The sequence below is a fragment of the Aptenodytes forsteri genome, unplaced genomic scaffold, assembly GCF_000699145.1.
Source record: "Aptenodytes forsteri isolate BGI_AS27 unplaced genomic scaffold, ASM69914v1 Scaffold757, whole genome shotgun sequence".
Classification (NCBI taxonomy): Eukaryota; Metazoa; Chordata; class Aves; order Sphenisciformes; family Spheniscidae; genus Aptenodytes; species Aptenodytes forsteri.
In genome coordinates this window covers 38,468-62,833 of record NW_008795572.1, presented here as the reverse complement: position 1 = coordinate 62,833, position 24,366 = coordinate 38,468, and the positions used below count along the sequence as shown (strand labels likewise).

General features: G+C 36.9%; 2 protein-coding genes across 3 annotated transcripts; one reads left to right on the top strand and one right to left on the bottom strand.

Annotated features, from left to right (window-relative positions):
* The first annotated feature begins 1,213 nt into the window (after positions 1–1,213).
* IKBIP (IKBKB interacting protein) lies at positions 1,214–14,356 on the top strand. Of its 2 annotated transcripts, none has more exons than XM_009282241.2 (3): positions 1,214–1,412; positions 3,074–3,191; positions 8,134–14,356. In XM_009282241.2, the coding sequence occupies exons 1-3, from the start codon at positions 1,219–1,221 to the stop codon at positions 8,887–8,889; spliced, it is 1,068 nt and encodes a 355-aa protein (XP_009280516.1). In that variant the 5' UTR covers positions 1,214–1,218; the 3' UTR covers positions 8,890–14,356. The 2 variants fall into 2 exon arrangements, with proteins under 2 accessions (XP_009280516.1, XP_009280517.1); XM_009282242.2 differs by lacking the exon at positions 8,134–14,356 and adding an exon at positions 4,115–5,148.
* Positions 14,357–15,019: 663 nt separating this feature from the next.
* On the bottom strand, positions 15,020–20,638 carry SLC25A3 (solute carrier family 25 member 3). The gene is made up of 6 exons (XM_019472839.1): positions 20,497–20,638; positions 17,363–17,542; positions 17,064–17,245; positions 16,153–16,325; positions 15,478–15,588; positions 15,020–15,369 (listed from the first exon to the last, which is right to left on the bottom strand). The coding sequence occupies exons 1-6, from the start codon at positions 20,581–20,583 to the stop codon at positions 15,209–15,211; spliced, it is 894 nt and encodes a 297-aa protein (XP_019328384.1). The 5' UTR covers positions 20,584–20,638; the 3' UTR covers positions 15,020–15,208.
* Positions 20,639–24,366: the final 3,728 nt, after the last annotated feature.

Below are 24,366 nucleotides of genomic sequence, written 5' to 3'. Positions count from 1 at the left end.
TGTTCCTGTATTAAACCATTTCCCTACCATTCAGGCCAATTTTTTAAATTTTAACTTCATAATACACGCTCTCAATCATAAAGGTGTTTTAAAAGTTACAAAATAGCATTTTTGCCTTTTTTTTTTTTGTTTTTTTCCTACGTGCTTCAGACTCAGAGCGTGCTTCCTAATACTGTGACTCACAAGCAGCTCTAAGCTTCATGCTCGTGACAGATTTAGATTTTAAACAATGCCTTTTATGCATGTATGTGACTATGTAAGTATCTCTAATATTTAAATATTTATATTTTTGACATGTGACTAAGCAGCAATACTGCAAAATGAATCCAGAAAGAAGCACAACATTTTTGTCTCAAATTGTGCTAAACTGAATCCGTCAAGGATCTGGTCTATTTTGAGCAGTATGGTGGAAAATTTTAGGCTTAAAAATTCCACTCTGTACTTCCGCTTGGTTAGAATATGAGCTTTTGTAGTCTTCAAAACCGGAGAGTCATATTGCCTGAGTCTATTTGGACCTTAATTTTAGCAAAGAGGAAATTACAGCTTTTTCTTTTACCTAGATACAGTATTTCATTAATCTTCTGTATTTTTCTATTAATGGCTTTCTATTAACTGATGTCTGTGGCTTTACAGATGACATGAAATCATTACAACAGAACTATTTCTAAATTAAATCTTGATTTGCAATCCCATTTTTAAAAAAGAGAAAATTAATTTTCCCCTTTAATGTGGAATAGGTAATAATTTTTTAAAAATAAATCTACCAGTAAAACAGGATAGTGAAATTGCTGATGAAATTGTGACAGTAATCAATTATAAAAAGAAATATCATGCTTTCAAGTCCTTGTGATTTTAAATATATCTTCAGAATGACCTATTATACAACAGATGAAATATTTCTGGGAAGGTGAAATTAGCTAAAGTTTGAAAAGTCAGTTCAGTTTGAGAAAATACGAAAGCAGTGCTCTATAGTAAACAAATTTTCACAAAGTCTTATGAAAGTATTATGATACTTTACAAAAGTTCACATAACTAGAAAACATAGTAAACACTGAAGGAAACATTTTTGGGCGTGTATTTCTGTAACTAAAGGGCAAAAGGTTATATTTGGGGATGCTTAGAAATAACTAGTCCTTTTTCGTTTGTGTTTGTTTTTGTTGTGGTTTTTTTTTTCCCCCCCTAGCTCTCTCCTTTGCTTCTGCTTATTAAAAACACAAAATGTCTGAAGTTAAGCAGAGGAAAAAAGGTATTTCTTCATCCAAGACCAGTGAAAGTTCACAAAAGGTTGAGAAGCACAGTAATTGTGGGAAGCTGCCAAGTCCCGGGACCAGCAATGATTGGAGTTCCTTTTGGATGGACTCAAGGACCAGCTTGAGCATAATTTCCCTCGCTGTTTGCCTGGTGCTGACCTGGTAGGTAAGCCTCTAAAGTGGATTTTAATATTTTCTTTTGTAGTCTATACTGTATTCAGTCACGGGCAATATGATTAGTTACACTTGAATATAGTGTTTGGGTTAAGTGACTGTAGAAACTTGTTAAAGCTAGAAGGATCAAGAAAAGAATAGCAGTACTCACACATGTGGAAACATTGGCATATAGTGAGGGATTATAGAAGCTCGATCTGTTCTATCACGTTGAAACTTTAAAAGGTGCCTTGCTCATGAATTGTAAATACCTGCTTTGGAGACTACATCTAACTGTGAAGAGCAATTTAATCTGACAATAAGTACAACAAGGCTCATTTGGCAGGTAATAAATAAATCAACAGTAGAAGTGAAGTAGAGTTTTCTGTAAATAATTTGCTCAGCAGTGTGGTAAATTGTTCATTATGTGGAGTCTTCAAGTAAAGGTCAAATATCTTTGTAAAAGACGTTTTAGAATATCTTAGCAGCATCAGTACCTTAGTTCCATCAGAAACTGAGCTTCTTGCAGAAATGATACGATGAAATTCTCAGAACTCTAGTGCAAGAAATTAGTCCGGATTATTACACTCCAGACATCAATCTGAAAATCGAGGTAAAATTTGTTCTTATTTTAACATCACCCAGATTTCATTATCTAAATCTTTGAGAAACAGAACGACATAGTAGAATAAAACGATTAGTGATGCTTCCGCTTACTGTTTTATGTATATCTGTTTATCTCTGATTTGCATGTATCTATCTATAGCTAGCATTTTAGCTTTTATTGCCTGACTTAATCTGTATAGACTATTATAGATCTTTTGAAACTTCTAATTGCTATGCAATATACTAATAAATATCAATTTATGAAAGCACAAGTATTTTAAATAAACTCTGTTGTTCTAGATAAAATTGTTCTTACTACTGGGAGGACCCCTGCTTAGTCTACAATAAACCTTGTTTTGGGATTAATAAACATCCAGCAAAATTTAGGGTTCTTGCTTGGTTGTCTCATTTCCTTTTTAACTGTATAAAGTGCTTACAGTTCAGAAAGCTCCCAAGTTCACAGTAAATGAATCTAGAATGTATATAAAGTACAGGATTGACATCTCCACTGTTTGTTCACAAAGCTAGCATCATCACAACAGTAGCTATACAAGCTTTGCCACAATGCACCATATGTTCTTGAATGGTTACAATTAAACAACATTAGAGTTGACCAGCCTTTCTAAATCCAAAGGCTTCTACGCATGATTTTGTGATGCTTTGCAAGAAAGTACAAATTTTTTTGTGTGTTTTATTTCCACTGGTTAAATATTACTTTATCCATAAAATATATCGTAAGGCAATGCATTACAAGCATATAATGGCTTCCCTATGTCAGCAGTCTTATCAGACATTTTTCCTGTTTGAATGGCATACAATGTAAAAACAAAGCACATCTATGGATGTTTCCTTATTTTTCCAGCTCTGTTGGAAGATAACTCCAGTATGAAGACAGAGCAACTTCATTAAATCCTGATTTTTTTTTTTTCTTTCATGTGTTGATCTAGCAAATTCTGTGAACACAAATCCCTGCCATAACAGATTGCTGTGAATCAGGTCCCAGAACACTGAATATATGCTAATTATCTCATTATGTTTACTATTTATTTACTTGCAATTTGTAGGTTCCTATTTCAGCAGTCAGGTCAATTTGCTGATATGGAAAAAAAGTACAATTTCTTACAGCAAGAAGCTGAAAAATTCCTGGACATGGAAAATAAAGTTAACTTAATTTCTGAAAAGGTAATCATTAACATCTTAATTGGATAATCTCTGGTGAACATATGCCATTGTTTTCCTTTGTTGTCATTTAGTAAAATTTAACTGACTGTTTTAAAATAAATTTTCATAATGTATTCTACTTCCCTGTGAATAGGCCTTTGGAGAATATTTCATGTGACTAAACGTGTCAATCCATACCATTGTTCGAGTATGTGAATATAGTGGTTGTATCTCAGTATTATTTTTTAGACACTAAACTATTTTTAAAAACTTACAATTACGCACATACTTCATTCTACCAGTATTGTTCTGTGTGTAAGTGTAATATACATTGATTTGAAGAAAATTTGTAGGCATTTTTATGTAGTAGATCTGTTCTAATAATATGAACGACATAATGAAGTGATAGTAAAAATTTTTCATTGCTATTTTATTTTCTTATCTATGTGTGACATTATCAAGTAGAAAACTTGGGCTGGCTGCCGAATTATCCCTTATATCTTACAGATAATGATGGGAGTACAGCATGGCTTATGCCAGTGATGTCATTTTAGCACTGATCTCATAATGATGTCATTTATACATGATGTAATTTGGATATTTATATACTACACTTCAGATTGCAAAATATTGCATGGCATCGAGGTAGCGTGATATATTTTACAAAAAAAAAACCAAACCCACCATGGAAAATAAGGAATTGACAACAAAGAAAATTGCATGCATTCTCTAGAAACTCAACAACAAACATACCCTTTTCTGTGACTTTTTCATGCTAGCTTAATCAACAATATTTTAAAGATGAAATATGGAAACAAATCATTTAGGAGCTTTGTAACAAGTGGCTTCTAAGGGACTTTATTCTCTGTTAAATAAATGCAAGTGGTCTTCTATTCTTACTTTTGTTAAGTAGACATGGACATTGTTTTGTGTTATAAATGCAGCTTGAGTCTTCTGAAAGTATCCTACAAGAAGCTGCCTCATCCACCTCTGTGATGACTGAGTTTGAGCAGGAAATATCTTCTCTTCATAACATCATAAATGATATTCAGAACAATGAACAGACTCTCTCTGTAAAGATGCAGAGCATTAATGAGAAGTTGCAAAATGTTACAGATTCCTGGAGAAGAAGCTTGGATGAAATGAACACAAACACTAGTGGTTTAAAATCTGAAGCGAAGTTCATACATACAGAAGTTACTTCCCAAATTAATGAAGTTGACCAAAGAATTAAATCCCTTTCAGAAAAAGTAAGAGATTTGGAAGACAGTACAGCCAGAAATATTAAAACACTAAAAAGGCAAGAAGATGATGAATTCTCTAGAGTTGAACAAAAGTTGGACTTAAATGCAAAGGCAGTTGAAAAGCTAGAAGAACAACAGAATAGTTTGGTAGCCAAGGACACGGACCTGAATCAGAAACTTGCGAACTATGAACCTAAAATTGAGGAGTGCAAGACCCATTTGCCAACAATTGAAAATGCTATTCACTCTATTCTTAGATTATCAAGTGAATTGCTAAGTATGGAGAAAAAGATAGAGGACTTGACAACACAGCTATATACTGTGGAGAATGATATGTTGAAAACTGTTTCTGATACAGTGGCAATGCGAAAGGTTCTTGAAGGCATGCAGTACAACGACAGCATATTGAAAGTGCAAAATGAAGTAGTAGTTTTAGAAGAAGTAGTGCATGACATAGAAGTATCTTCGAAAGTAAAAGACATAACTTCAGAAAGCTATAATTTAGAAAATGACCAGAATGGGGATAAGTGAATTTGGACTTAGGGTTTTCATTGATGAAAGAGCACTTTAATTTTTAATACAATAATGTGACCTCAACATATGTTAAGGGTAGCTGAAATACTGTCATCAATTTAAAGAGGCATTGGATCAGCCTGAAAGGCAAACTTGTAATAAAGAGGACAGAGAGCAAGAAATATTGTGTTGGAGGGAGCAAGGAGTAATTTCTTAAATTTAGGATTATTTTCAGCTTATTTATTAAAAGATCATTTTATTAAAAACAACGACAGCATATTGAAAGTGCAAAATGAAGTAGTAGTTTTAGAAGAAGTAGTGCATGACATAGAAGTATCTTCGAAAGTAAAAGACATAACTTCAGAAAGCTATAATTTAGAAAATGACCAGAATGGGGATAAGTGAATTTGGACTTAGGGTTTTCATTGATGAAAGAGCACTTTAATTTTTAATACAATAATGTGACCTCAACATATGTTAAGGGTAGCTGAAATACTGTCATCAATTTAAAGAGGCATTGGATCAGCCTGAAAGGCAAACTTGTAATAAAGAGGACAGAGAGCAAGAAATATTGTGTTGGAGGGAGCAAGGAGTAATTTCTTAAATTTAGGATTATTTTCAGCTTATTTATTAAAAGATCATTTTTATTAAAACGGAATTTGAAGCAAAGTATTTAGATTTAAGAAAAAAAATGAAAACCGGAGATGACAGATTAAAATTTATATTTAGTTCTCACTGCTTTTTTATATTTTCACTTCTTGTATTATATTCTATGGACTTGTAACACAATGAACAATTAAGTTCATACTTCTAGGCAGATATACATGTACCTCACTTTTAACGTATTATATACCACAATGTTTTTGTGCTTACAGTACAGACTTCTTAATGTCAGAGTTGTTAGTGGGATCTACATATTTTATTATGTGCAGGAAAGCCAAAGTACATTTTTAACAGCTGAAGCTTATATACAACAGCATTACAGAAAACACTAGTAAAGCACCCCTTACCAAGAACCTTCCCTTCTACTGGTATTTATATGCAGGGGGTTTCACAGCAGCTGGTGTTATCTTTTATTTCTTTGATCCCATGCAAATAGCCTCCTTAGACCCCATTTCCAGCCTTTTCAAACTTTCTAAAATCACTGGCATAGTTTTGTTGTGCCATTGACGTCATTGGACTACATATAGACTGACGTTCTTCTTCACAGATATTCCTGTTAGATTCTTCCATCATTTAATTTGCAAGTTTGGTGTGATCAGTCACTGTATTAGTTTGGGGTTTTTTTTGGTGGGTTTTTTCGTTTGTTTGTTATGGTGCTGACAGAAACAAGTTTTTACCTTTTCTTCTGTAGAATGTTCTCTGTTAGGCATTACATGACACGTCTGGTATTGCTTTGCATTTCAAAGTGAAAAAAACTTAACAGTGTCACTGACATTGTTTCCTAAAGTTTGGTGAAGCAAGAGCTACAAAAGTAATCAATGAAAGCTATGGAGATACGTACTTGGGGCCAGGGAATATCTAATTTATCCATAGACTTAATAGATCTACTTGCACAGGATGTAGTACTACCTAATAGGCCTGGTAGCTGCTCATTGAAATCTGGGTCTCGGGACCACCATAAATTTGTGGCTACAGACTCATGTCTTGATAATTTCCCATTCCTGATTTCTGAACTCAGGAAAGGAGATTGCTTAGTAGGCAGTATGAACCCACCACACTTATGACTTAATCAGGCTTAAGTTAAATTATTCTGATTTTGTACATTCATTTATCTAGAACTCTACTGAAATCTTCACTAAACAGTTAATGCTGCCCATTCAAGAGACTATTTAACCAGCATTTCTCAATGTTATGAAGTCTTTCATATATTTATTACTTATGTATAGATTTGTATCTGTTTACAGTCATATTCAATAAAAATATATTATAGTGGATTGCCCTGTCCTGGTGCATGATCTAGTTCAAAATAAATTGCTCTTCCAGAAAGGGTACAGAATAAATACTTTAGTGTTCCATTAAGAAATACTATTCTATACGGAAATGTTTTTTAAATACTTTTCACAACATGTTCCAGTGTGTTTCTAACTTCATATATTTTTGGGGAAAGGTGGCTAAATTACCAGTGGTATGCTCCCCAATTTAATGTCTTTCATCAACCTCAACCCTATTGAAAGCTGAACGTACACGAGATTGAACAGGAAATCCTCATCCTTAGAGGGCATTACCTAGGAAACCAGCACAGCTCTCCACGACCTAAATTTTGGTATTTTGTTTTTAAGCGAACAGTGCTAGTGAGGAATGACCAACACTATCAAAAAGTTAAAAATATTTGTTTCTTTGGTGATATTTTTACTACTAGCATCAAGAAAAGGATTAGTATGAAACTAATTATAGGCTCTTAGAATGTGTTTCAGTTTGCCCATTTGGTGTTTTTTTTCTCTCCAAGTTTTACACTGACTTATTGGGGATTGAACAGGATAGTATCACTTAGGTATTTTCCTTTCTTCCTCTCAAATTTGAAAACCAAGAACCAACCATTAAAAAAAACCCCAAAAAAGTAAACTAGCAAATTCAGCCAGAAATCCAACAGTAGCATGAGTGTTCCCTCATTAACGTAGCTTTTATGGAGGCAGGCTGTTTTAAGTAATGTTTTTCCTGTGAAGTATTTTGGTGGCTATTTAAACCATGCCTAATTCCTTTGGCTTTTTCTTCTGTGAACACCGCGTTCAAAATATGTATTATGATTACCAAAATAAAAATGCATCAGTTAATTATGGTCCATGATTTTTGGATAAGAGAATTTTAAAGTAGGCATCTTTCTAAAATGTTTCTGAGTATCTTTCTACATGTGTCTTTCTGGATCACGCAGGTTAGAGGCTTAATACAAACATTTCTGTAAATCAGAAGAAGATTGCATTTGATGACTTGTGTTTTCAGAGGTCACGCTGGAAAGTCATATAGCACCTTCCTGTAATTTTTGTTACAATAGAAAAAGTAGTAACATTTGAATTTGTTATGTATACTGAAAGGAAAAAACTGAAATTTTTGGTTCTGTTGCAACAGAAGTTTATTTCCTAAAGACAGGGTTTGTGCTCAATTTCAGTATCAATAAAGTAAGATATTTCATTAGAATATAGCTTTAATTTTTATGTGAGGTGTTAAACTAGAAATCTTGTCAAATATTTTTATTTGTATCCCTCTAGTGTGAAAAGACTTGGAACTTAATGGAACAGATGGAAGACCTTCAAATGATTTCTCACATTAAACATGTGCAGGAAGATATTTATACAATGAAAACATGGTCTAGCAGCATAATTAAAAAACAAGAAGAACTGCAGAAGAATTTAACAACTCTTTTTCATGCAGTTTCAAGTGTTGAACAGAATGCAGCTTCTGTAGCAAAAAACGTAACTTTGACGATCGCGACAGTAAAAACTGACATAAGGCGCATTTCAGGCCTAGTCTCAGATATGACTGCATTGACAGATTCTTTGCAAACACTAGAAGATAAAGTAGAAAAAGGTGAAAAGACGACGGTAAAAAATATAGGTGACCTGCTTACCAGTAGCATCGACCGAAGTACAAAACTACAGAGCTTGGCATCCAGTAACGCAAGAAAAATTGAGCAAATTAAGACAGCATTATCTGAGTTAAGGAGTGGTTTTAACAAGCATTCGGATAGACTTTTGAATCTCGAAGGTGACAGAGCAAAAGTTCTGAAGACGGTTACATTTGCAAATGATTTAAAACCCAAGATGTACAAACTTAAAAAGGATTTTGCCATCTTGGAGCCATTAATAAATGACCTAACACTGAGAATAGGAAGATTAGTAGAGGAGGTATTACGACGGGAGAAGGAAATTGCTTTACTGAATGAGAAATTGGCCAATCTAACAAGAGTTCAAACTGAGATCAAAGATATGAAAGATGAAATAACCAAGATTTCAGACATGAACTGATCACTGTGAAATGTCACTGCCTAAAGAATACTAGTTCGAGGAGCGTTAACCCCATCACGTGTAGTACTAAGAAGACAGACAATATTTAAAGGCTTCATTGAGAAGCACACCGAAACTTAACTAGAGATTTGTCCTCTTCCTTTGAAAAGGACAGAAAAAAAGTCATACTGAATTCAAGGGACAAGCTATAATGTGAGCAAAAAACATGTCTCTGTGCATGTATTTGTCTTTCTGAAGGATGACAGATGCTATATTTAATAAATTGCTTGTTTTCTACAATAAAACAGTGTTAAAGCATAAAATGTTCTTACCTTTCGAGTTTGCTTTCATGAAGGAAGCAGGACCCAAGACTGACGTATCTTCAGCTTTCCTTTCCTGCTCCAAAGGAAGGAACAAAATTGTTGTTTCCAGATAGAGTTAAACAAGAGTTAGTCAAACTGCAGTAGCAATTTAATATTTGTCTCAATATAGTCACTCTATGATTTTTGTAAACTTTTGCACTTTTTTTTTAAATAGTCAATATTTAAAGAGGTAAATGCAGTGAAGCAAGCAACGCCCAGAAGTATTGCCGATGCCTCGCAAAAAGTTTGTCACACATTTAGATGGAATAATTTGTATAAGGTTTTCTGTGAGGCTTTATAATTTTAAATTATAATTACCATGCAGCACTGTTATGTCTTTAAAACACAGAACTCTATATGGGGACAGTGTTTTGAAAGACCGACTAGCCCTACTGATGGCTTTCTCCCAGTGTCACGGTATCTGTTCAGGAATCCTAACAGTGTTATTCATTCATTGTTTCTTAGCCCACAAAATACTATAGTGAGCAGCAGAATTAGCAAAGAGAAGCTACTTAGGTCCCAAAAGGTTAGACTGATAGGAGCCACTGGCAGTATTTCTGTGGTTATTCTGTGGTTAGCAAGAGTTTAAGAGATCTGAGACATTTGAAAACGCAGTAGACTGAAGTAACAAGATAATGGGTTTAGCAGAGGATAGGGGGGAAAGTGCATTAAATAGGAATAAAAATGACTATAAAAAACAATTAGGAGAGGTACAGCAATTAAGAAAATCCCTATAAATGAAATTATATCACGAAGTATAAGCATACAGTAAGGCCTTTATAACTTCTCAATTTTTTAGTTGGTCATACCTGAACATCTTGCAGCTACTAGGCTCTTGACTGTATGGAAGATACAACCATTCCACTCTCTCACTGTTCTCATCCTCACTCAGCATTCTGTATCTTTTGGCCTGCTTCATGGTGCTGGTCTTCCGTACCCTGCTTGCTTCGTTGCCCTCAGTCAACCTCAAACATACTGTTTCATCAAGTTTTCCTCTTTTTGGTAGAGGTCCATTCCTACTTCCCAATTTTCTCTTACCCCTTCCCAGTCCACCTGACAGACTGCAAGGATAAACCTGTCAAAAGACAAGTTTTCCTAGAAAGCATCCACAGATACTATTTACCAACCGGTGTCCCTTTGGCTCTTTCACACAATTCTTAAGCAAGCCCCTGAAAATAACCAAATGGCATTTGAAGGAGACAGAAAAATTAAAGAACATCCGGAATGATCAGCCATGCTAAAGCATGCGTTGTGTATCATACCTGAAAATATATATATATACATGCACATACATACGCCACAAGAGTTTGGGATTTATGTAATAAATATATCTCATTTGTATATTAAAGCTGGATATTCACTGAATCCACCAATCCTGGTTTGGTTTTTTTGTGTGCAAGCTCATGTTAGTGCCGTCAAGGAGAGCACTTGGCACAATAGACATGGCTACCAAAAGAACATTGATAGAGCTGTGTGAGAAATCTATCTTAAGCGCCTTTCGCTACGGCCCATATGATGCGGTTAACAGTTACCAGTGGATTAACTGCATCATGGGCTATAGCAATTTTATTTATTTTGTTTTCAACTTTATGAATGAATCATTTGTGGTCAGTAGCCAGTAAAAATCTGGAGAGGCAGAACTGGAGAGCCAGTAGGGCACTATCTACACAAGTGAAGAGAAGTGGAAAATAGGCTCCAGCTGCACAGTTAATCAGAGAAGTCTTGACGCAGCAACGAGTTCTTTCTGGATGAAAAGAGCATGCTTGTTCTTTGGAATAGTAACCAGAAAATAAGCCAGGATAAACAACTGTTGATTTCACTTTCAACCCCCAAATCAATAACCTCCAAATCTTAGAACACATCTACCAGTGAAAAGCTGAGTATACAGTCCTGTTCATGGTCTCCATGGGAAGTCAAGTATGCAAAAAATGTTACCGAACCATTAATTTATCTAGAGACATATGCAGACCACCCACCCTTCCTTCCCAGGAAGTGCAGGTCCAAAGCATTATGATCCTTTCAGAAATTTTGTTGCTACAAGCAAGAGAGAAAAAGTTTAAGTCACAGAGAAAGTCTACTTGGAAAAAAAAAAAAAATCTGGATCAGAAGTTTACACACCCACTGTATTGTCCTCAGAAATAAGGTGAGTGATCAGTAATTCCCCCATAATCTCTTGCACAGGTATTGCAAATCTTCATTTGCCTTTCAAGCACACACCTCTGCTATACTAAAAAATTAAATGCGAGTTTTAGAGTTGCTTTGTAATTACAGTGGTCTGAGGACAGAGGCAAAGCTCTTTCTACAGTGGAAAAGATGAGGCAGAGTGTGAGGTATTTTTCATAAATTTAAAGCAGACTACTAACCTCGCCTCCTTGGTTTAGTACTCAGCGGTGGGGAGAGTATACTGTAGCCCAGTAAAACTACAACCCCTTACTTAGTCCATTTTCTAGGGGCACTCAACGGTACTCTCTACAATTTTATTAAGTGATTGAGAGATTCAGGTAATAATGAAAATTACAGCTATGCTACTCTTTTAAGGTATCATCCCATGCAGCCCAACCTGTAGCTATACTCAGGACATCTTTGCTTTTAACTTAGTATGCAGGCATAGAACTGGCCAATTATATTCTTGCCAACAACTCACAAGGAAAAAAAAAAAACCAAACCCAAACAAAACAGTAACAGCATTAAGTGATCAACGCTGAAAAACGACGCGAGCAAAGTAATCCCAACACACTAAAATCTACTTTGAGACACCAGAACATCAGCTCAGCCAAGAAGTTTCTGATAGCGACATCCTTCTCCCACATCACTCGAGTTACAAAAATCACATCCTGTAACAAGGCCACGTACCTACTAAGCTCAGCTATCCAAGGTACTCATATTTGCTATAAAAAAAAGCAGGATGTTTATTGTTTTCACTGTGAACTACATCATTTCTATGTAGAAATGCAAATGAATTACAACTATTTGTATCATTACATCCCATTTTAAAATGATATGTAACAAGCATTTCAGCAAGTATCGGCAACATCAGCACGTTTGACTTGCAGTACAATCTGATATAAAAACAGGGTGTGAATGGAGCTGTTATTCCAAATTTAGATAGACAGTACGCTTTAAACCAGAAAGCTGATCTCAGCTCCAGTAATAGCAAGAAAGGATGTGTTCCCCTTCATAAAACAATATACACAAGCAGCATATACATAACCCATATTTTACAAAGCACTTTTGGGTTTAGTGACTGCTCTGGAGCTAAGTTATACTTGGTTCAAAACGGAGTGCTCCTTTTCGATACAGGACTTTCCTGGCAATGAAAGCACAAGCCCATCTGAAGCACCGCGGCTCCCCTGCCCCGTGTTCTCAACTTTCAGAAAACGTACCATGCGTTACGCTACAAAGCACGGTTATCGATGACAAAGTTGACCTATTAAATGCATTATACTACTACAGTTTTCCCACTGGAGCTTATTTAAAATACCAGTGGGAGACCCTTTAAGCAGCAGCATTTTATATGTCAAACCCCTTCATCTCAAGCATCCGAACAAGCCTATGCCTGAACATCAGTGCAGTCAGCAGCTGCAAGGCAATTCTCTCCCCCTCTCGGGTTTTCCACTGAAACACAACACTGGAAGTAGCACTAAGTGTATTTTCCCTTTCTCAGTTACAAAAGAACAGAACAGCTAGCTGCCCCTTGTAGTCTTATCCCAGATTTACCTCAATAAAGTTATCCGAGCATCTTTAAGATAGTTTCAGGTCTACCCTTGAGCAGTAAGAAAATGGATTTAAGATTCTCTTATTACTTACTGCACACATTTAAAACCGCTGCACAAAGGTGACCCAATTCTAGAGAAAAATTGCGTGATTTTGCTCCACACACAGAATGACAAGAAACAGCCTTGAGAAATTTAGCTTATCATTGGATTACTTGACAATCGGGCTACCTCACTGCACACGCCAAGTTTGTCTCATTCTTCTGCCAGCCTTAAAAGTTGGCAAAAGCGCTTCACTTTCCCAGGATTAGAAGGAACTCGAGATGTTTTCCAGCAAACAAAGTCTACTGAGTTAAAGTGCACCTTTAAAGAAACTATGATATTCAGTACACAAAAGTGACACTACTTTTTCTAACAAGTTGAACCACATACAAAAGTTAACTTCAATAGCTGATGTAACATCAGTGGTCTTGATACAAGATCAAGTCATAGTTAATGCTCTTCTCCAAGGAAGCTCTTAGGAGCATTTAATGATTCATTAAATAATTTCAAAGCTTCCCACTCACGATGGGGCAACAAGATGTACATACTTATATCATGAAATATATTTAATTCAACACCAAAGTACTTGTACAAATGCTTTATTTACACTTACGGAATTTGACTTTGCTGTATAACGCAGTTAAGATACCAACCGCTCTAAGAATGTGTTTAGTGTCACGGTGACAGGGAAACAGAGCAGTTTTAGATTTTACTCCATGTTTTGAAAAGGCGGCAACTCAAAATAAGGCTCAGCTTGTTTAGCACAACCATCCAAAAATCTCGGAATGCGGAGGGTTTTCCCAGGGGGTGAGAAGCTCAGCGCTATGTAAATTGGTAGCAGGAACATCAGACTCCAGCAAGATGCAGCAGTCAGTATATTTATGCTACTCCAATGGCGCCTGCTTTAATTGTCCTTTTGACTCTAAAGGACACAAGTAAGGAGGAAGGAGCAGTACAACATACGTGAATGCCAAGCCAAGTTCGGCATCATCAGCTCACATGCTGAAAGGCAGCACATCCAAACAGTTTTGCACAGACACTTATGCTCCAGCTCTTAACAAAGTAGTAGTGGATACGGTGAAGCCTTTATATCCTATTAGGCATTTTCTGGATTTTTCTCAATGCGATTATCAACTGTGGGTTTCTTGAACAGGCAAAACACTGAAGGCAGCATGCTTATCTTTCTGTAAAAGACTGAAAAAACCAAATTCTTTGCCTTAACAAAAACATTGTGTGTGTCTCCTCTTCTATGCCTAGGAGACTAGATTTTTCTCTTCACATCAAGTAAGGTCCAAAAAAAAAAAAGTACGGCTTCTTGCACTGCAGAAGTGCATGGTTCAACCAAAACTCAGCATTACAGTTAAACTAATTCAGAAAACAAAAACCAAAAACAAACTAGGGAAAAGCTGGCAAGTTTGTCAAACTCCACAGTAAGAGGCAAGCCATTTTTATTTTACTGTAAAGCTGTAGTAAGCTTTTAGTGGTCGGGTATCTTTTGAGAATCTTTATTAACATCAGCTTTTCTTTTGTTAAAAGTAGCAGCTACTGTTTAATTCCACAGTACAACCAAAAGGACTGAATTCTTTGGTGCAGTTCAAAGCCAACAGAAGCAGAAATTAGTCACATAAGCGTAAGTTAGTTACGTTGGGATGACCACCCAAAGCAGAAACGGCTCTATTACGTATATAAGGTTCCTTTTATCTCTGTGGAGAACACCGATACTACGAGCAGGGTGCCCTATCAGACTGCAGTCTCACCTCAGCCATTCAGGAGTTAGCTATTCTACAGTAACAGCTTATTGTAGGCAAATAAAACAGTGGACTCAAAGTGCATAGAACTGCAGTTAGTGTCTGCAGTTCTGCAAGGATAGGTCCTTGGCACTTCTCTGGAAACAGTGAAAGTCTGGTTTTGTTACAATTGTTTCATAATTTTCTAGTTCCTAAAGTGTAGGACAGGTTAATTTTTTTATTATTGGCGGGGTGGGGAGTATTTGAGGTATTTGCTGCTATGAAATGAAGCTTACATATGCAGTAGTAAACAGACGCTAAGCACTATTTCTCATTTATTTCAGGCAATGACAGTGGTAGAATTGAAACCCTCATGCAGGCTGAGGGCACAGCCAATAATGACATCATATAGAGTTTGTTTTCTACATAGTCAAATATATAAAAGTTTCATGAAACTCATCACTGGGACAGCCAGCATAGTCAGTCCATGAGTTGTCTATTCAGTTAGACCAAGCTTCTTCTTCAGAGATTCTGGCATTTCAGGTGGAGGCGGACGAGGAAGTCTGAAATAAACCTTCACAGAATCATAGATGAACCACTGCAGTGCAGTCAGGGTACCAATCATAATGATACGAGCAAACAGACCTTTCCATACACCTATAGAGCAAAACATAAAGCATGAGTAGCACAAGAAGCCAGAAAAAAAGAAATCCTCCCCAAAACACCACAAACACTCGATCCAAAATACATGAAATAAGAATGTACCTTTGAATCCAAGCCTCATAAGAACCTGTGAAGCAGAACTGCCCTTTTCTTTGTTCAACACAGACACCACGGAGTCAGCAGGATGGGAAACAATTGCACAGAACACACCAGCTGAAAGAATAATTTGACATTAGTTCTGTGGTGTTTTAGCTGTACCATTACTGTGTACATTAAGTACAACCAACTGAAACCACACCTTCTAATAAATTGCACAGAAGTTATGTCAAGCCTCCTGGTATCCTAAAAGGACAGCAGGTACATACTTATAATGTGACATGAATATTAGACAACACCTCGGTTCTGCTCTTGCAGCACCTCTTCTGCTAAAACAAAACTCCTTCTGAATCTTTGGATACTGAAAATCCCCCTTCCATCCAGATTTCTCTCCCCTTCCTTCAACCTCCCCCCAGTCTAGCAAAGATGCAAGATTTTTCACTTAAATCAGCTGCAGTTTCTAAACTTGGACATTAACATTGGTAATACACAGGAACAATTAAGAGTATCGTCCTACTGAAGACCCATTTTCCACTTACATATTGAATATAGTTTTTTCCCCTGCACATTTTAAAGTAAATTCTCCCATTCTAGTTACATCAATTTGATATTCTGAAAAGGGATAGGCTTCTAGAGTTGCGGTAGTCCATTAATGAAGTGTAGGACTTAAAGATTCCTTACCAATATAGCCTGCAATAAATGTGACTACCAGCTGTTCTCCTTTTGTACATTCACTTCGTGGCTTGGGAACGACGTACTTGTAGAGAGCTTCAACAGTACGTTCAAAGCAGGCAAATTTCATCATTGTGTATGGAATCTGTCTCATCCATAGTGGAGCAACACCTTTATAGAAACTTAACCAAAGAAGAGACAAACTCAGTTTCATTTTCTCCAGTATTTAAAGGACATTTCTAATTTGAAAAAAAAAAATAGTTAGCTTATTGTTGCTATCGGAATACAACTTCTAAATACTGACACTGTAAGGCTTAAGTGTCTCAATACCTACAGAACAGAAATTTAACTTTTATTAGTTCCCGAGTACTAACTTAAAACAGCAACACAAATTAGAATTTACCTGATCCCTATGCTGCACAGCTGTTTTTGTAGTCACTTTTCAGATTACAGTACACTACAGTAATGCTGTACTGATGCTACAAGTGCAGTAAGGCTCATGTCTGCATACCAGCCAAGTCCCGATAGTGATAAATGACTTGTATATTTACAGCCACTTCTATCAGAACAGAAAGCTAACATGCAGTTATATTACTCTTACATGCCAATGACTCAAGCATCTTTGACTGTACAACCAAAAAGTTGCTGAATATCTCTGACTGGAACTGCTAGAAACTGAAGTTATCCAGCAGAACTCAGCACAAAGATACTCACAAAGATGGATCTAAGGAGCATGTGGGATTAACAGCCAGTTCAGCAGATTCCTTGAAGTATGTTAAGTTGTTAGCTTGAAATACAAAGACCAAAAAGTATTATAAGCTAAAGCCACAATTAGTTTTAGCAACAGTCTTTCATTAGGAAAAAATATTCAACATCAAGAACCTGAATAAAAATAACGAATAAAATCAAGAGATACTTACGCCCAGATGCCTTCTTCTGCAAACATTTTAGGCACAGCCTGCCGCAGAGTGTTAGCATATCCAGGCTGTGTCTGAATACGAACTTTAGCAGCTTCCATTGGAGCCAGAGCAATGTCGGCAAAAAACTCTGCACTGGCAGATGCAGCTAAATATAGCGAAGTACGCCACAAATATGCGTTTTCCTGAAATGAATTTAAACACACGTTTTTATTAATGAATCACGCTTTTGTGATTACTCTGTGCTACTAATGCTATTATGTTGCAGATATATAGCCTCATATAAACCACTTAAGGCTTACCTCTCCCAGCATGTTGCCATATAGGATTTTGAAAACTTCATAGAAACCAAATTTACAAAGCCCCTGCATGGAATATCCAATAAAGGTTGGAGCCCATCCCTTAGCCAAGCCACGAACGCCATCTTCTTTGACTGTCACTGAAAATCCATTGAAGATGCTCTTGTATTTTTGTGGATCAACCTAAACAGAACAAGTAGTTAATCGCTTGATATAGCTTACTACTTCCCTTCTCACACCCTGATCCGAAATGTAGAATTCTTAAATTCCTCATACAGCTGGCTTCCTAAAGGTTCCCTGGACAGATGAAGTACTCACCACGAGGTTACACTAATATAACTGTAATGGTTACTTGCTAGTCTCAAATCCTAACTTATTTTAACAGCCAGTATATTCCTCAATACTCAGGAAAACCACCAAACTGTCTGAATTTTGCTTTACATTTTATTCTCCAAATCAACAGTGCGACTTTCTGTATTGAAAAGATTTACTGAAATCACTATTCTAACACTGTCAGTAGTATACTGGTATAATTATGTTTAGATCAGATTCTTTAAAAATTTGACAGCTTCCGTCAGCAATCTCATCCACTCTACACATCACACCTATGTACACTCAAGCGTCGCCACAAACCAAACCTGACAATTCACCTGATTCTTAATCAGAAAAGGTTATTTGTCAACTGTTAGTCTGATCCCTCCACACAGTCAGACTAAGACAGATGGAGCAAAGCAGATCAAAGAGTACTCAAGAACTTCTACACTTGTACTTCGACTTCACAGTGAAGGCTACATACAAAATATTTCCTGCACATAAAACTTTGAGTGAGATTTCATTAATAACTTACCAGAAATTAAAAAAAGACCAACTTGAATAATTTTTTTTCATGTGAAAGGAAACCATTTAACAGAAATTCTTAAACAGGTCATTCTGACAAATTTTAAGTCACATCACACTGTTACTTTTCATATTTGACATCATCCAACATTTCCTCAGAGGGATAAGAAGGAAGATATCAAATTAGAAGTCAACCAAAGCTTTCAGAAAGAGCTATGGGACATGCATGCCAACCTGCAGTGACTGATATTTTGTCTTGCAGTCTGGCAAACAACCTACTTGAGAACTAGTTCACCTAAACACGTCAATTTTAGAAGATTCAGAACTTCAGAAGATTGACTATTTAACTGGGCATTGTAAAATGAGACTATGTTCATGTCAGAACCATGCTTAATTATCGCCTATGTAAAAGGTGACCTCTTCTTAAAAAGACATCAGAGGTCAGGCAACGGGTTTCTTCCTGGACAATCTAGGAAGGATTAGTAACATGCTCTGTACTGGATCTGTAAAGAGATAAATGCTGACAGGTTTTACAAGGTCACACCTGGAATCCACATGGAACCCTCCTTTTGCACCTTCCTCTAAGTGCTGGAGAAGGAAGGGGAAGTATCACCACCCTCATCACGTAGGGAGTCCAGGACTGGCAGCCCAAGCCAAACATACCTACCAAGCAATTGAAGCCTGGGAAGTACGAGGCCTTGCTCCCAGTTGTATATGCATAATTGTATAGCTCTCAGGCCTTCTGCCCATTAACCCAATTTGCAATCAGATTCAAGAACTGTTTGAGATGCTACATCCTCTTTACCCATCATCAGTCTCCTTCCCAGGAAACTCACCCTTAGGCACGGGTAGTCAAGTTACCAATACTGGATTTTGAAGTCCATAACAATAGAAAACTGCACTTAAGATACATTTTCAGAAATAAAACACATACTCAGCTACAGCTATTCCCTACTAGTAGAAATAGGGAATTCCTACACTATTAGCCTGGTGTCAATGCAAATTTTGTAGAAAGCAGCATGTTGCCCTCATTTGATGCACCCTGTGTCTGCCTGATGTTACAGAATTACTAGTTTAAGACCAGAATTTCAAGTTTGAGACTTGTCAAGTGTTCTCAAGTATGCGAAAAAGCCTCTCATGTAAAGAATGCTAAATAAAGGCCTTCCAGAAGAACACAATTTTAAAGAATATCACATGCAGTACTCCTGGCGTGACTAGTAGGTCTGACTAATTAGTAGTTCCCTCCTAATTTCAGGAGTTCTATCATTACAAAATCTCCACTTTTATAATCAGCATCAGCCTAGGCAACAGAGAAGTCGTTAGCTACTTTATTTCCAGAAATTTCAAAGTGTGCTTTAATTTGCTTCATTCTTGAGGCACAGGTTTGCCTGAATAAATCCATTAGTATGTTTTTATCCATGGCTGTTCACTAGATGATTTTAATGCGGAAGCTGGTATCACAAATTAAGTGCAATGTGACGACAATCCTTTCAGTTCAATCAAGAACCACTTCAGGGAAACTAGCCACAAGCACTGACAGCCTTACCAATACCATTTCAGGTTTTACCCATCATTAGAAACTATCTAATCCATAAGCCATGCATTGATATCCACAATGTTAATGGATCAAATTATACATGCATGTCACTCCAGGCTAAAAACCGTAGATCTTCAAAACACCAAAGATACTATTTCCTTCCTCCAAAAGCACACGAATAGTGCTAGACAGCCTACCAGACAGCAAAGAGTAACATTGTGGTGGGTGCCTTTTAGCAAATATAGTCAAGTTAAACGTGCCTTAATTATAGTCAAAAATAATTCATCCAGATTAGCCTAAATGCCTCTGCTTCTCTTGAAAGTGGTATTTTGTTAGTCTCACAGCAGTAGACTTGATACAGTAGCATTCAAGTTTACTCACTTCCTGTCATCCAGAAAAGATTGTGTTCCTACTGTAACTCTTAATATGCTGGCTACATAGAGAAAAAGTTTAATAAATGTTTAAGTTAATACAAACCTGCATACGACATTTCACTAAATCCAGAGGTACAACAGCAGTGTGTGTCAGGCCACAACTTAGGACCCCACCAACGCCACAGAGAGCATAAAACTTGAGCGAGCCATATTCACAACTGTATTCTGCAGCAAAAAATAAAGACACACCATGCTTTTACATAAACTCCATGCACTGTTGGACTATGATGTCCAAGGGATAGTTTATGCCTCCAATTCATTAGTAGATTAATTATACCACACTAAACATGCTTTGTCAATATCACCACATACCAACATGCAGAACAAACCTGTATTCTGCATTTAACCAGGTCTAGAGGAACCAGTGCTGTATGTGTTGTTCCACAGCTAATAATCCCACCAAGGCCACAAAGCATAAAGAATCTGCCTGAGCCATATGCACAGCTGTATTCTAGTTAATTGGAAAAAAAATTACATATATATGATCAATCATAAATACTAACAAAGATCAGAAAAGAAACAAAATTGGCTGAGCACTACCTTCTCAAAAGTATTAAACTTAAATAATCTCCCATGCTGTATTCCCCAACTGTAGTGTTACACTCAAAAATAATCCCATTGCTTTAAATTAACACCTTTTGGACTGACAAGACTTGACTCTAGGCCTTCCAAATTGAGTTTGTTCCTTTAAAAAAAGCAAGGGAAGAAAGTCAAGTTTTAGCTCACAGCACATTTAAACCATAGAAATTAATCCCAGAAGCTGCTAGTAGAAATTATGACTTGATGTTGCAATATCCAACGTTTTCTTGTATCAGGGAATTAAGCAAACAGAGTGCCTCCCTTGTATTCTGGAGACAAAGCTTCTTTGGTTCAATATTCTGCGATAGTGCAACTTCTGTATTTAAGTAGAGACCATACAGATCTACAAGATCATTGAGATCAAAAAGCGTTGGATTTTTCTTTATACAGATATATTTTCAGATCTTTTTCAGATTCTTTATACAGATTTTTACTTTCTTTCAAATACAGAATCTCAGATTTATACAGCTTCTGTTTAATGAAATTGCAGAATTTTATTAAATTAATCATCACATTCAATGCTCATGAACAAAGTTCGTTAAAGACTCTTTCAGATCACATTTAATCAAGGAATTCATACAGCTTCTGTTTAATGAAATTGCAGAATTTTATTAAATTAATCATCACATTCAATGCTCATGAACAAAGTTCGTTAAAGACTCTTTCAGATCACATTTAATCAAGGGATATTTCATTTGCACTGTTCCATACAGTACTCTGTATAAAACCATCCAGTCTTAAAAGAGCAAGTTATTTTCACAAATTCCAATAGAGCAAAGTTACTGGAGCTGAAAAACAAGAATCAGTTTCCCTCTTCCATTTTTGAGGAAGCTACAGAGGGTATGATTACGTGCAACCAGAAAACACTTAAGTTTACAATTAACAGTACAAATTAAGCATAAGGTAGCAGCACAGTTCTGCTACTATGCTTAGCATTTTAAATATATAAGCAGAAGTAAAACTAATATACTGAATAAGCATATAGAAAACAATACACTATATAGAAAATATTCCCCAGAGTAGAAAGGGATAATCTAGATTCTTTTGCTATTAGATCTAGCGGTGTTACTCCAATATAACGGAAGAGACACTAAAGTGTTACACCAACTTAATAAGAACTATCTCCAGAGAAACACTAATGAAAATCAAAAGATGGCAAAAACCTATCTTATTCAGAGCTTCTTCGCCCTGTCTTTTTGCTTCTGAAATAAATTCCTTTATGAACATCAACAAAAATTTACAATTACATTCAACAACATCTACAGAGCACCAGTTAACACTAGCAGGCTTATCCAGCTCATAACTTCACTATTATAAGGGAACTTCTTCCACAAAACGTTCCAGATTTTACACCACTTTTTATATTCACATTTCTCACCTTACTCTTCAAAATTAATCACCAAGACAATAAAAATGTCATTTTTTCTTTATTCTAAAATAACAAATACCAAATCATAGACACCATATTAAGCCCTAAACTTAAAGCGAGGAATCAGTTAACAGTCAGAACAATGCATAACCTATGAGAATTTTTTTAATTGAGATACTGCTCAAGACTGTAAATATGCTGGTCTGGGACTTACACGTACCTCTGAATAGTTTGGTTATGCTAGCAGATTTGCAGACAGCAGTAATATTGCATTTACAACTTGCCAGAATGACTGGATAAACAAACACAAACAAGACTTTCTATGCAGGTGTCATCACAGAACAGTCTCTGGGTCTGTATTATGGGGCAGCTCTGTCTAACTGCATCTTTGGCCTGCAGCACAACAGTACTGCAGTAGTTACCATGCTGCCCAGATACCAGAAGTGTTTGTTCACACTACCTTTTTCACAACAATTTACTGTTAGAAGTCATACTCCTCAAATGACAGAGACAGACATTTGTGGAAGCCACAGAAAAGTAGAATTTTATGTATCTGTTTTATTACAATGGTATTCAGACTGACCTGTCAGCTAGGTGTTCAAAAACAGTAATTAAGAAAAGTAAGCCAGTATCAATTAGGCTTGAGCTCTTTAGAGGTACCTAAGTTTGCAGTTGTGTAGCAGTATTAGGAAAAAAGCCATAGTAGATACCAGACTTTCTATTTCAGAAGTAGAGTCAAATTTCCTAAAAACTGTTACCTGAAAAAGAGAACCAACTAAACATGTAGTACAGAGGGCAATAAAGTTATTTTAACATACCTAGACACTGATTTAAGACAAACACCCTGAAGCTACTCAAATATAAATATACAGCACAAAAACATGTCTACTCTGTTAAAACAGCTACATCATAACTATTTCATTTCTTTGCTTCTGATCTGACACGTTAACAAGGACAAATTCCAAGAGCTGATCATAAAACACTTTGTCTCTGAGCTGTGTTATGGTTAATGCCCTGAGCTGAACTCAAAAAGTCTTGTGGTTTGTACTGACTTTGTATGACCTTGCATAAGCTCAGATATCTTCTGCAACGTGTTACTCTCCCAACACAAAGGCCAGAGAACCAACTGGTACGTGAAATAATGAACACAGCAGAAAAGACTACAAAGACTAGAAAACTCTGGTCACCTTTGACTGCATCTGCCTACAAACTGGATGAAGATTAAACATAATGCTTTTAAGAAATAAGTGCACCTACTGAATATATTTAGCATACCGAAGAGCAATTTAGGGCTTTAGTTAGCTAGCAACAAGATTACTACACTGAAAGCCAGAAGTACTTTCTTGAAAACTTAATAAAGTCCAACACCCAAGTCTGTCTCTTTCACATATTACATGAATGTCCATACAAGAGCACTAACATACTTCAATAATCATAGTACTTCAGGAGAGGTATCTTGCTGAAAGCACTACTTTTTTTTTTAAAGTATTAAAAGAATTAGAATTTCAATGTCTACATCCACTATTAGGAGTATCACCAAGGTCTGACTTTTGGAAGTCATGACAGTGATCAGGAAACATACAGAAAGCACTTGCACTTAAATCTAAAATGCATCACTACATCACTTAGACAGCAGAGCTACCTGGTGTATGACCCACAACTACAAAGAAGAAAAAAAAAGAAAACCAGAACAGCTGCAGGAATCTCTAATGTGTCTGGATGGTCACATGTCCAGCTGTGAATGTATAAAGCCGGGGAAAAAAAAAAAAAAAAAGAGACAAAAGGATGGGAGAGAGTGTCTTTCAAATCCATCCAGATTCACATGCCGCTCTTCACCACGGAAGAAATAAATACGGGCCTACAGCCTCAGTTCCCGAGGCTGCAGGCCCAGCAGAGCCAGAAAAAGCACTCTCTTACCCCCAAGACAGACTCCATCGGGGGTCTCTGTAATTACCCTGAACTAGAACCCTCCTGTGCCCTTCCTGCACCGGATCCTTGCTGCCACTCAGCACACACCGCACGGGGAGCGGAAGAGGCTGCCAGCGCCTCCCCCGCCCGTGCCCTTCCTCGTCCTCCAAGCGGGCGCATAGGCCCAGCGCCAGCTCCTCCCCGGCCCGGCCGAGCCCCGCTGAGCGCTAACCTTCCCTCCGCCACCCCGACGGGCACAGGCCCGCACCAGCGGAGGCAGCGCGGGCACCGGCGCCTCCACCGCCCGCAGCCCTCGCCTCCGCCGCGACCCCTCCCTCCCGCT